Consider the following 14,191-nt stretch of genomic DNA (forward strand, 5'->3'; position numbering starts at 1 on the left):
ACATCAGAAACCATGAGTTTCAGTAAATTATTTTTTCCCATTATTTTAGGCTGATTTCTGTGGGTGTAATGCCATGCATGATAAACATTTGTATGCATTGTACAGCTTGTTGGCTCTTCTGTGCCTCACAAATGTCACAGAGAAAAAAAAAAACTTTTTTGCCTAAGAATGAGTAAGCAGCTTTTCTTTGTAGAAATTCATGCAAATCCATGGGAAGTGCACTATAAAAATGCTAGTTCTGTTAGACTGCACATGCCTGTGCTCCATTTAAAATGCTCTTTATGGTCTGATTCACTCCTTTAGCAAGTTCTTAAGGAGTCTGCATACTAAGAAAAAGCAGCACAACTTTAAAGATTTTTATAGAAGCAAGAGCAGCAAAAAGCCTATTTTACAACCCTCCTTTTCCTCAGGAATTGGAGAAAAAAGGTTCAAAATACAGGTTAATTCTTCTTGCAGATCCATCTAATCCCTCTTTTATTTCCCTCATATGTACAGTCTCCCTCCTTTTGAAAACCCCAGAACTATATTGTTTAGTAATAGACTGTTTCCATGTGTGTGCATTTCCCTTCTGCCTTGAGAGCCATCCATGACAAAACAGTTCAGACCACGGAAAAATTCTTTTCCTTGAGAGCACAGAATACATTTGTCCTCCAAACCGTTAACTTGCAAATGCAAAATCTTGGGAAAAAGAGACTGGAAATAAAGGAATTTTAATTTTGCTCGTAATTAGCACATTTAGGTATTACCAAGGCAGTGCCAGGAGTGTCTGTAGCATACTAAGATGCTCTTGGTTGGGTTCTCAGGCTCTGCTCCAGCGGATCACTACTCAAAATGAAACCACAGGGGATTTTATAATTTTCTTCAATGAAAACACAGAGCAGTGCTGGGGCTTCTGAGATTCCTGGATTTCACTAGAAGCAAAATTTACTTGGAGCTCTTTTTGTCTTGAATATGCATTAATCGTGTTAAATGACTTTATATCAGGGCAGAAATGCTTTTCCTTATTTTTTCAAGTGATCTTTTGTGTGTCTTTTCGTGCCTTAGTAACCCAGGTCCACCTAGAGCACAGCCAAAGTTTACAGAGCTCCCCTTTGAATGCCTCTCTCTGCCATTTCTGCAGCCCAGAGGGGGCCAATCAGCGGCATCTCTGAGTGAGCTACAAATGAGCCATAAATAACCATGAATTACTAATGACTGGATTCAGCAAGTTTAATTACCCGTTCTCTCACATCCTCTGCTTCGTCCACCTCCAGCCCTGCACCTCCAGTGTGGCTCCTTGGGAAATGCTCCTGCCCTTCCCAAATGTGCTTTTCCCAGGGGGCAAAACCCATGTCTGTGTGTTCATCTAGCACAGCAAATTAAAGATTTTTATCAGTGACAGCTTTTAAAAAGCTGTGTATTCTATATTTATGTTTAAAATAACACATGATGAGAGTGAAGAGCATGAAAAAGTTCATGCTCTTTGAAGGTGCAATGTTATGTGGATTCAAGCTGAATTTGAGCAGCATAAGAAACAATTCTTGTCCTGAATCAGACCAAAAGCCCCTGGAGAGCAGCACCTTTCTCCCACAGAAAAGGGGAATGGTCAAACACTAAGATTTGGGGGGAGCGTTCCCCTGCTATGGCCTTCCAGCACTCAGAGTTTGGTAAGGCAATATTTAACACCATACTCAATTAAAACCAGAGTAATACAAGTTTCTGGTGTACAGACCAGCACTTCAAACAACACTGACATCATTTTAGCAGCATATCAGACTGTGCAAGCACGCAGCACAGGCAGGGCTGCCTCTGGAGACCTGCTCAGGGCAAACAGACAAAGGGATCTCTACAGAAGATGAAACACAGAACAAGTGAGTGATCTGCCTGAGGTCACAGGAGGGCACAGCACAACTCACACCTCCCATCCCACCACTGTGCTCAGGACCATTCTGATTCCCAGCACCCCGTTTTCATTGTTTGTAGCTTTTAAATCCATCTTCCCACTCCCTCCCCTCTTCCACAGATGTGATGCAGGACAAGGGAAGAGCAGCTCTGAAGATCACCTGTGTTGAGGAGGGTTATTGAAGCTGGATCCAAGAAAAGATGGAAAGAACACCCTGTGCTGCCCTGTGGGAGCCCAGTGAGAGATCCCAGAGGGTTTCTCAGCCCTGCTGCTTCAGGAGCTTTGGCACATTGGGCCTTCCACAGGCAGAGCTGAAGAACACAAACCTCAGGAGGGCTCGGGAGGGAGTCCCACCACCTCGTCCCTCCATGCTGCCACGGCCAGGAGTTCTTAGTGAGACATTGACAAAAACACCTTCATTTTCCTTTGCTTCTGCCTAAAACTGATGGCAATTACACAGATTTGTCGGGTCAGACACAAGAGCTTCTGCTGAGCTCTGAAGCATCTCGGCCAAATTTAAAAGTTCTTATCAGCTGTGATCTTCCAAAATATGAATGACTGCTTTCTCTAAAATGATCTTCAGTTTTCACTTTGCAGGAATGTACAGACTATTGGTTTGAAGTTGCAAAAAACCCTCTTTGTGCTGCATTTCTGTTTGTAGTTTTTGTTATTACATGGGATAATTTTGATATATCAGTGCCCACTTCCTATGCCAGTGGACAGCATATCCAACCCTCTGTGTCCCTACCCAGGATCATCCCTGGATGGACACAAGGAAGAAAACAGTGCCCTGATTCTGACCATTTGTGTTTTGGATGGTGGCATTTGGCTTTTTGCCTGAAGATATTCCATATTAATAGTAAGCGTTTCTTCAATTGCAGTATATTCATATTAAGTAGTATGAATACTAGTATTAATATTAAGTAGTATAATATGAATAGTATATTCATATTAAGTAGTATGGACTTCCTATTAGTAGTTCCATATTAATAGGAAGTTTTCCTTCAATTGTAACTGCTTGAATTAGTGAATATTTAATGTTTATGCATATTTGACTTTATTTATTCTGCCCCTCTCCTGTCAAATTCCCAACTTGTGACCAAGTTCCAGTTGGATCTGTTTCCCTTTACCCACCAAATCTCTGCAAGGACCAATCCAGTGTTCATGTAACTGCAGAGCTGTCCTGTCCCAGTAAAAATGAAGCCTAACCTTTTTCTTCCATTATTAATGAACACAACAAAACACATTTATTGAATCTGCACTTTTTCATTACTCCATATGTTTCCTTTTTTCCCAGCCCGTGTCTGACAGGTGACAGTAGAGCACAGAGTGATTGTCCCTGGTGCCTCCTCCCTTGTGGCCTCTGCCACCTGCTTTGTAGCATTAAACAGATGTTTAAGTGTAAAGCATCACAAAACTCACCCCTCAATCATTCATCATTAAAAAAAATCCTAATAAATCCATGCTATGGCTGAGCATTTTATCTGCCCACTGTAAAGATGAAAGGCACTGTAGGTTTTAGGAAGATTATGCAACATTGAGGTATTTAACATGCAAAATAGGTCTAATTAGGCATTTATATCACAGGTGACCATTAGAAATTTGTTTATTTCATATCAGATCTTGTTAATGTTCCTTTAATGGCCAAAATATCCCTCTAAACTTCCCAATAAAGAATATCTTCCAGAGAAATCCTAACAGAGGCACTGCATTATTCATCATCAAGTGAAGAGGAAAATTTCAATTGCCAGTTTCTGCTAAATGTCTAATTAGGAAAGGGGACTTGTGAGCCACAGACAGGCGCCACGATCATTAAAGGGCAGTTTTCTGAAGATTATGAGTCTCCAGTCTGTCAGGCAGAGTTTTTCTACAGCTGAACTAATTCTGCAGCAGAAAACCCCATCTAGAACAAAGCCCTTGGAATTAACATCTTGTTTAAGCAAACACATGACTACTTTGAAGTAAGTGTGATAGGTTCACAACTGTTATTGAGGTCGAGTTTAATGGCACTGAAGTGACAGAATCGAACTTCAGTGCTAGTTTTAATTTCAGCTGCAGCACAGGCTGCACATACAGAGCACTTGAAGCCATACACTGTATTTCAAGTAGAGCAGCTCCCTATAATTGGCACCACCACTTTGGTCTTAACATGGAAAACTACTGAAATGTAGAGCAACTAATTCTCTGGCTGCCCAATTAAATTCGAGGGTGTGAAAAGCATATGTACAGAGGCAATTATTTCTGTTTTCCAAATCTTACAGTTTTGATTAGGTGGGGGTTTTTTTTGAGCTGAATGTTTATCTTGGCAAGCTTCACTTTGGCCCTGCTTTAGGATAACATCATTGCTCAGTAGGTTTAAGTCTAGTTAGTCTGTTTCCTTGAATTAGGCTTTCTTACTGATTGATTCCTTTGGTCTCATTTTTCTCAAGTCTGAACGTGCAAATGGAATTCTGATGGCAAGGGGGCCTGCACTGGCGATTAGCTCAGTGCAGCAGGTTTGTGTGGGAGTTCTGCTGGGGAACAGTGCCCTGCAAGCGATGCCACTGCAAGCTGCCAATGGAGAACAGTGCTGGCTTGTTCCTCATCACTGCTGACCCCTCATTAGCACACAATTTGTGCCTGACCTTGGTGCTTATATAACCTTGGCCACAGAGCACCTCAGTCTGCTTTAAAGCACAAACCCAGCTTGCCCAGTAGTGTTTTTTCCCAACACTGTCATTCTTCCATGTCTCAGGGACGTGCCAGGCTGGGAGCATGTGAGTGAAGCTTTCAAGTCTCCGACACGCCGCAGGATCATGGCAACAACTGTTTATTTATATATGAACTTTGGTATTTGTGAGGGAGCCAGCTCAACAACCACTGAGAATCTTCTGACCTCAGCTCAGCTGAACCAAGGGCAGAGGCAACATGAGCTCAATTCCTGCCAGCCTGTCCCCAGCCTGGAGGGACAGCCTGCAGGAAGGGGCTGGCTCTGTGCTCACCTATCTCATGGTTCCTGCAGGAAGGGGCTGAGCTCTGTGCTCACCTGTCTCAGGGTTCCTGCAGGAAGGGGCTGGCTCTGTGCTCACCTGTCTCAGGGTTCCTCAGCTGCAGGTGCCACTTTGGATGGGCTGTTCTTCTCACTGGGTGAACTCCACCATCCTAAATCCCAGGGAACAGTTCTGGGCACTGCACATGTGAATTTAGAATTTTAAGTCACAGATGACTCTATGTTGACGTGCTTGGAGATTCTTCCAGTGGAGGTGTCCCTGCCCATGGCAATGGGGTTGGAATTACAGGGTCTTTAAGGTCCCTTCCAATCCAAACCATTCCATGATGCTGGGAGGATTCTGTAAAACACTGTGTCCATTTAGGAAATTATTTCACTGTGTTTTTACCTCCCATATTGTGGGCAATGTGTGGTTAGTGTGAAAAAAGTACTGAGAAAGTTCCTTAAATTGCAGGCTTTTTGCACTCTCAAAAGCTTTATCTCAGAGGAGTCATTCTTCTGTAAATTTCCTCTAATGTTGTTTACTTTTTGGTCCCTCAGGAATTTTCACAAAAAGGGAAAAGCCCTGATTTCTGTTATTGTTTATGTAGGAGCTGATGGCAATTGAATAAAGCACATCAGAAACCTGGTGTTAGAAAACCGGAAAATTGGGAGGGTATTTTTCTTCCCCCTTCTCCTTCCATTTGCACAACTTTTAGTAACTTCTGAAGAAGATTTCCAATTTAACCAGACACCCAAAAACTTAATAGTGTATATTACTTCATTTAATATGCTTTATTCAGCTGGGAAGTAAACCTTGGGACACATCTAAGTTGGGATTTGCACCCCACTGCTGCCACACTCATCAGTGGTGACACTGCTCTGCCACAGCCCCCTTTGTATTTGGAGCACAAAGCATTGATATGCACAGCTACAACAGTCTCTAATGACGAGGTGTCTTAATTTGGTTTTTATGATGTGATTAAAGGTACAATAAGGTAAGTGCTCAACAAGAGGGAAGACCATTGTTCCGCATCATTAAGCTCACAGCGGCCCAAAAAGAAATTGTAGGCAATGTGCCAAAGCCCTTAATGAAGAGGATCTCTTTGAATTATCTATGGATGAGGAAGGGATAAAGCCTGAGCCCTGGTATATTTGATCCTCTTTGTGCTCACTGTTAGAGGACTTACAGAGCCAGCCGTACCGGACCTTCTGGAATTGTAATTTATGGAAGCATTAATTTCCCAGCCACACTAAAGCTCTTGGCCTAATAGAGAAAGTGCAGTTATGTGCTGTTATTAATTCCTTCAAGTGTCTCCTGAATTCCTACATCTTGGAGTCATGAACTTTTAAAAAATAAGGCTAAGGAGATTTATTTGTAAGGATGCTCAATATTCCCTAAAATCAAGTTATGCAAATTTTGTCTAACTCAGATTTCTTAAAATAGCAATGTCTTCTTATCACATGATATTAGGGTTACATGGATGACACAAAAACCACTGTAAGAGACATTTTCTACTGTTGGCAGATTTTGAAACTTTTATCTTCTATATTCTGTAAATGGCAGTGATCCTTCATCTCCCTCACCATTAAATTTTAGGTGATTGCTCTTGTGTGTAGGTTACATGAGGACATATTTTTATAGTTGTAGTGACATATAATTATCTGGACGTGCTCCATAAGCTATAGAATTCCCTCCCTCCTGTCTTGTGAAATAGAGAAATCAAAGTAGACCCCTGTGAAAATAATTTTGCAGTTATTTATATTCTAGAATAATCAGGGATTATAGTCTTAAATAATTCAGATTTTGCTATGCTAGAAATCCCAGTTTTACAGGATTACATGCACCTTTCACTTCTGTGGAAACTGAGTGTATTCCAACAGTGTTTCCCAAAAGAATTCCATACTTCATGAGGAGCCCTGGGCTCTCACACAGGCTGCAGCACTTTGCATATTGACAGAATCCTAAAACCAAACTCCTGCCAGGGATCTGCACCTGCAGCCAGCCCTGGATAGTTCAGTCATCTCAGATATCAGCAGGAACCGTTCCTGGGACTGATTTCAGGACGTGTATTTAAAGAATGTTGCCCTGCATCTGTCGGGAGATGTCAGTAAGTTTCAGAGGTTCTCTGCCCCCTTCCCTTCACAACAAGAACTGAGCAAGCCCTGAGCAGTCACAGCGTTCTGATCAGGTGCTGTCTGTCTGTCTGTCCTGGCTGTTGCACTCCTGAATGTCACTCACTGACAGTCCCCAAACACAGACTGCACAAAAACTTGCCAGGATAAGGAATTACTCCCCCAGGCAGTGCTGTATGTGAGCAGAGCATTCACACAGACCATACCTGGCCCCAGGTGTGCTGCTGCAGGCAGCACCTGCTTCTCAGTTCAGAACACTGGCCGAAAAATCTGATTCCCTCCCTGCAAAATTCCTGCCCCCATCACATGCACAGCAGCTTAGCAAGTGGAAGTGTGCTGGTATAAATAGAAATGACAGTCAACATGTCTTTCTATTTGCCCCCACAGGTTTTTTTTATTCCGCAAAGCGTCAGCGTCCTTTGGGTGAGCGAGCGAGAATTAGATCACAACTACGTGGTTAAAATTTAATCACTTCCCCACTAGCATAGCACACAGAGCACATCTTTTATTCACTCTGTTGTCAGTGCCATCAGGGTCTGGGATCAGCTGCAGGTGGGAAGGCAGCAGACACGGGATTGCTGAGCAATTCCCTCTGCCGGCAGCTCGGAGCAGCGCTGGGAATGGCACCCAGCACTCGTCACTTCTCCCAAACCACCTCAGGAATGGCAAGGGGGGAAAGTACAGCTTGAAGGGTCTGGGAAGTGTCTGTCCATCCAGCCCAATCCACCTTCTCAGTACCGACTGGGAGTGTTTCTATCTATGAATATTTCCAGGGAGATCTGCAGGAACACATCCTGAAAGACCTGGCCATGACTTTGCAGGGCTCCATCCCCCTGCCTCAGTCCAAACTGTACTGTGGATGTGACAGAGTAAGGAATTTCAGAGGCACACAGAAGGAAAGGCAGAATCGGGAAATAAAGTCTTTGCAATAGAGGTTCATGTGTTAACACACTCACAGGAAACTTCTCAGAAGGTTCATATGAGTAATTTGGTATACAAAGATCTGTAGGGCAGTAGTTTTAATCTGCTGTCAAATGTGTTAGCTGGTGTTTTTACACAGCAACATGCAACAGCTACAACAACTAACTACAAACTCTCAGTGACAGGCACTCAGACCAGACTGAGCACAGTGAACACACTGCACACAAACAAGTGGCTCTAGGTACTTGTAAACAGGTACAAAACCTTCCTCATGCATCTTTTCCACTTGTGCAAGGAGCATGTGATCAAGCCATGATCCTTGACAAGGAATTTAACCTAATCTACACTGGAGAAATAAACACAGCCTTATTTTGTGATGAAAGTTTTGTGAAAAGTTTCATGCGTAACAGCTGCATTTAAATATCTCATATTCTGCACATATGAATGGGAACACACAGGCTAAAAACACAATCACTATCACACAGATTTCAAACAAGGCAAACTCACTTTCAGTTCCAGTTCCTGACATTCCACCTTCCCTGCCCTTAACAGCACCCACAATCCTAAGAGAGACCATCTCCTTCCAGAAAAGAAATCGAACCCTTTACCTGACAAACTTCATACAGCAACTTGTACTGCTCCTCTGGCTTCTGCAGAGTGCACAAACTGCATCCCATGTTTAAACTGGAGCGGCACAAAGGATCCTCCTTATTCCCCCGAGCAGCCAGAGCGGTGCCTGTGGCATCCAGGTGATGCTGGAGGTGATGCTGGCCCCGCAGGTGACGCTGCCAGGTGATGCTGGCCCCGCAGGTGACGCCGCGCCGGCTCTGGTGGTGGCAGCACCGCGGAGCCCTGCCCGTCCCCGGCTCGCAGCTCCCTCCCTCTGCCTCTCCCGGCTCCCAGGCATGGCTATATACCGCCGCTCATGCATATTAATCAGCCCTCATTGACTATTCATAACAGGCAGTGATACACAAGCTATAATTGCCAGCTATGACAGCTGAAATTTCTCTAATTAACAGGCAAGTGCTTCAGTAGCAGGCATAATAAAGGACACTAACAATTTTGTAAAGCGTTTTGTAGCAATTACAAATAAACACGACTGCGTTTTACTGCGGTCCCTCAGGATAATTCTTCCCACATTTCAGCAGGCTGGGAGCAGGGTTTAAACGTAAGGCACTGCGAAATGAATGTCGTGGTGCAGAACTCAGCCAGGGTGAAGTTGAATATGCTCAGCAGCATTTATTTCCCTCCTGGACTGTGGTGCTATTTGAGAGCCTCAGTTTTACAGCAGCAGCTGACTGAACTGAGTGTTTAACAAGCACAACAGAGAAAGGCATCTCTGTCCCTGAAAGCCTCCACAGCCTGGCTGCAGAGCAAAGATATATGAGAATGTATGTGGATTTACGGGGAAAAAAAACCCCAACCAAAAAGTGTCTTGTATTAATATAAATTAGTTTTATATTAACATATATTCCAAGTGAAAAATGGCCATTTATGCCACTGACTCCCATTGTGTATTTCAGCGGTGTAAATGACAGCTTCACATATTATCTGTGATATTAAAAATATAAACTTTATGAGATTATAAAAATATGTACAATAAAATCAGCATGGCATTTATGAGTACTCAGCATTTGAGAGCGTAGATCTGCATTAAACCTGCACCACAGATGTAAAGGATAAGACAGCAGTGAACTGCCCAATGAGCTAGAAAAGTACTCGTAACTCACAGGCTTTATGGATATTTTCCAGCCTGTGAGAAGCACTACCTTGCCTTGGGAGTGTGGATTGACCATAATTTTCCCAGTTGTTTAAGCACTCAGAAGGGGCTGCATTTTTATAACCTCGCTGCAACTCATTGTGCCATGAAGAGGGTGACAGAGCAGCCAGGAGCGAGAGCAAGGAATCCCTCAGGAATTGCAGGGAGAGCCTGGATGGATCCTGGCCATGCTTATCTGACTGGTTTTGACATTTGCTGAGCGAGTTTCTGTGGATCACAAGGGAAGTGTTGTGCAAGGACCATCTTTCTGGCCAAACTCTGCACACAGGTGCTTGCTGTAGGGATCCTGTAGGACACTCAGCTCTTGCTACAAAGGCACTGACTCACAGTTTGCATTAAAATGTTCATTACTGCAATGCAGCTCATGCTTTAGCACAACTTTGGTAAACAGAGACTGACAAGAAAATTTGCCTGCCTACAGAAAGAAACAACAGAAAGAAAGGAGACCTCGTTTCAGTGGTGTCCAGCAACAGGACAAGGGACATTGGGCACAAATTGAAACACAGGAAGTTCTGTCTGAATCTGAGAAAAAACTTCTTTATTGTGAGGGTGGCAGAGCCCAGGAACAGCTGTCCAGGGATGCTGTGGAGTCTCCTTCCCTGGGGTCATTCAAATCCCACCTGGACATCACCGTGTGCAACCTGGTCTGGATGCCCCTGCCCTGGCAGGGATGGACTGGGTGATCTCCAGGGGTCCCTGACAATCCCACCTGTGACTGAAACCCCCTCCCAACACCCAAAACAAGCAGGAACTTCATCCCTGAGCTGTCTGCCTGTTGAGAGAACTGCTGCCATGGTGGCAGAAGCTGGTGGAGGAAGCCTGGATGTTACTGCTGCCCTCCAGGATTGATTCAGGCTATCCCTGGTCAGATATGCCACTCAAACACTGCAGCTTTTCCAAAGCTGGTTGACAGCCAGGGACTGTGGATCTTGAACAACTGGAAAATTCTTGCATGAGGGGACTAGTGTTCCCTACAAGCAGAAAAAGATGATGATGATGATAAGTGAATTAAATAAAAAAACCTCAGACTCTATGGAAATTGTAAAAAAGTTTATGGCTTTGATTAGATAATTTTTTTTGTTTATGTAATTTGATTAAGCAACTTGAGGTAAAGCTTCCAAAAATGTTGCCTGTGATTTTGGTTTTCTTCTTAAATGCAATTAAGTTTCTTCTCAAATGCTAGATGCCATTTAAATAAATGTTAGTGTTCTGTTCAGGTGGCTGAGGTCAGTCAGGATTTTTTTTTTTTTTTTTTTTTTAGGACTAGCATGCAGCTGGATCTGCTTAGAAACAAACCAGAAACATGTGGGATATTTAATTTCCAGTTTCAACGGAAACACACCTATTTGTTATTTCCCTATAGCAACGTGATAGACTGCAGGAGATAATGTTTCATCTGATTCAGAGAGATAATCCCTAAATCAAGCCAGGAGAATAAGCCCAGCAGAAGACTTGTTTTGATGTGTGAGTGGAGGGTCCCATAAATGTGATGTTTGGGATTCTCCAGCTGCCATGGCCCCTGGTAAATGAGCTGCTCTGGAGCCAGGCCAGTGCCCATCTCACTGGAGATGTTTCCATTGTTCAAATATAACTTGCATCTCCACTATTCATCTCACAGGCAAAAATAGTAGCACTGTCTTGGGTCAATATAGGCTGGTTTTTACAGCACTTTGCCAAACTTTAAACATTTGGGCTGTAAACTTGTGTTCTGGGCTTTGTCCAGTGCTGATTTCTGCCTTTAAGGGTACACTGGAGCTGAAGTTTCAGTCATTTCCAAGAGTAAGATTACAGGGAGAAAATAAAGTTTGCCTATGTTCTGCAATTCTGGATGCTTTCTTTGAGAGGGGTTTCAGCATCAACATAATTTGAAACAAGAATCTGAAGTTTGGCACCAGCATGGTTTGCGCTGTCCCTGTGAAATCTGCTAAATTTGGTCCTGAGCTGTTGCAATTTGTGTGTTCTCAGCACAAAGTCGGTGCAAGCTTCCAGTTTAATTCCTGAGGGACTTTAACAGAGTTCAGAGAGTGGTGCCAGGTCTGAGGAGGCCAGCTGGGTTTTTGTGAGGTGGGAGGATGGGTTCCAGGAACAAAGGGATGCTCTCTGTGCTCCTCACCCAGGCAGGGAGAGCCACACGAGTTTTTGGGATGGGCTGGATGTGAATTATGTGACTTTTAAAATAACATATTGACCAAGGCAGCCTTACAGGAGCCCTCCTCAGCACCTGCTGTACCTGGGGCAGGTAAGCCCAGGTTTCCTGCTCGCCCTGGGATGTGTCAGCAGCGCTAACGATGTGCCATGTGTGGTCTCGCCAGGGCCACAGATAATGAGCTTAACCAAAGGGACGGGCAGGCAGCGTTTCCATCACGCGTAATGGGAATGTTAGAGTGGTCCCAGCTGAGTGTGAGCAATCCGGGCTGAATGGGGAGTCAGCGAGCCAGCTGACTGGGAACAATGGGAAATAGCCTTTGAATACACAAGGTGCCAGCGAGAGCTTTCATTAGCATTTATCTAGATTACTCACTGCCTGCCCGCCTGCGTGCGGCTGCGCCTGCAAAATCCCCCCCGCCACAATACCTGGCTCCCGCTATCAGACAAATTCGCTTTTGTGTCCTAAAGAGCTAATTCCCAGGGAACAGAGAAGGTGGGAAGCAGCCAGACTGCTTCACAAAGGGAAGGGTGCTGCTCTTGTCCCCGAAGTCCTGGGCAGACAAGGAGGGAACGCTGCCACACATCAGGGGATGGGTTTGCGTTTTGGACGTGTCTTGGCTTCAATTTGCAACCTCTAGGATTGCAACTACAAACCTAATACATCCATACATCCATACATCCATATCTATATCTGTATCTATATCTATATCGTCTATATAATCTATATCATCTATATCTATATCATCTATATCTATATCTATATCTATATCTATATCTATCTATATCTATCTATATATCTATATCTATATAACAAATCTGCAGTTTCAATGTTTGATTTACGCCCTGATGGAGGCTGCCAGGTGCTGGCAGGTAAGGGCAGTCCACAGGAGGCTGATGCACGTCAGGTGTCCTGCCCGTCTGCACGGGACGCTGAATCAGAATAAAGGGGGAAATGAAGCGCTCATGAGGGACCTGCACCCTGCAGGGGATCATTATTAGGGAACTCAAAGGCTAAAATGCACTCTCTGCCAGCTTTTCGAGGGTAGGCACTGGCGCTGCCAAGGGTTGGCTCTCGGACAGCAGTTCCCACCAGCGAGAATAAACTCGTGTCCTTTGTGCGAGGAGCAGATGGCACACAGCTCCTGCTCGGAGCTGGCCACACACCAAACCCGGCTCCTAATGCTGGAGTGGCTGCCTGCGATAGCACTGATGGCTTGGCATTGTTTATTTTGTTTCTTTAAATGCAACTTGGCTTCCCTGCTCCGCAGTAACTATTTAACGCTGTATTTCTGTACATATACTTAGCAAGTTCTGTTTAAACAAGTGATTCCTATTTAAGCAGCGTGATTAGGGGAGCGTTTGCTTAATGTATCAATACTTTAATTACTTTTCTTGTTTTTGCAAATATTTAAGACTTGCGAGAAACAAAAGCTAGGAAAAAGAGCAGCTGTGACTTTATAAATAATTCTTGCTTTGGTGTGCTAAATAAACAGAAGTCATGGAACTGTACAGATTATGGTTACCCACAGCGGTGTGAAAGAGAACTGTGTTCCACAACCACACTTCAAAGTTAAGTATCTGGGATATTTCAAAGTGTGAGAGGTGTTTTTTAATTATAACCATTGGGTTACTTTTATTAAAGCTCGAGTGCCTCTGCTGGGAATGTGTTCAGACTGAGTTCTCTTTCCCTGTGTTTATTTGAAAATGTTCAATAATACAACCCACTGATAGCTGTGAAGCGTTGGGTTCTTAATAATACATGTAATTAGTGTGGATCTAATTTAAAAATACCCTTCTGAAAAGTTCTTTGTTGAATATGTGAAAGCAAACCAGGGTTTTCTATGGCATCGTGCAGGCACAATAATTAAATACACACTCTAAATATAACAGCAAAAAGATCTCAATTCTGGTGGGGTTTTTTTGCATGTGGGCATAGCAATCTGCCTATGCATTGGAAGCTTCAAGACTGAGCCAAAATATTTAAACTAAAACATACCACAAGAGAGGATGTGAAAGCAAATGTAAAACTTTGGCTTTATTCCCATCAGTTAAGGCTGAAGTCTTGAGATCCTTATTTGCTCCACTTAGCATCTCTGAAAGAGTTCCAATCCTCAGAAGTAACTTAAATGAAATGATACTTATTGTTAAACTGCTGAAGGAACTGCTCTGCCCTTGAAGCTCTTTAGAAGTCCAATATCTCTGTAATTTATGCCACTCGAGGAAGGCAGCGATGCCTCAGGAGCATCCCTGCACCGTCCCTGTAAGCTCTGCAGGGCCAGCAGATCCAACCCTACTGTGTTAACTCAGTCTCCCATGAGGCAGAACGATGAGGTCAGAACAGGGTAAATAAGCG

General features: G+C 43.7%; 1 protein-coding gene across 2 annotated transcripts in view; it reads right to left on the reverse strand.

Moving 5' to 3' along the window:
* The window catches only part of PDZRN3 (PDZ domain containing ring finger 3), a 130,935-nt gene that overhangs the window by 22,336 nt on the left and 94,408 nt on the right, over positions 1-14,191 (reverse strand). The window contains exon 1 of one of the 2 annotated variants that reach the window (XM_063165032.1): positions 8,516-8,778. The exons of the other annotated variant lie outside the window; for it this stretch is intronic. Within the exon in view, the coding sequence (XP_063021102.1) occupies positions 8,516-8,584 (69 nt within the window). The 5' untranslated portion in view covers positions 8,585-8,778. Of the gene's footprint in view, positions 1-8,515; positions 8,779-14,191 lie in introns of those variants that run through there. 2 annotated transcript variants of the gene reach the window in all.

This window comes from Melospiza melodia, chromosome 10 (assembly GCF_035770615.1).
Source record: "Melospiza melodia melodia isolate bMelMel2 chromosome 10, bMelMel2.pri, whole genome shotgun sequence".
NCBI classification, from domain to species: domain Eukaryota; kingdom Metazoa; phylum Chordata; class Aves; order Passeriformes; family Passerellidae; genus Melospiza; species Melospiza melodia.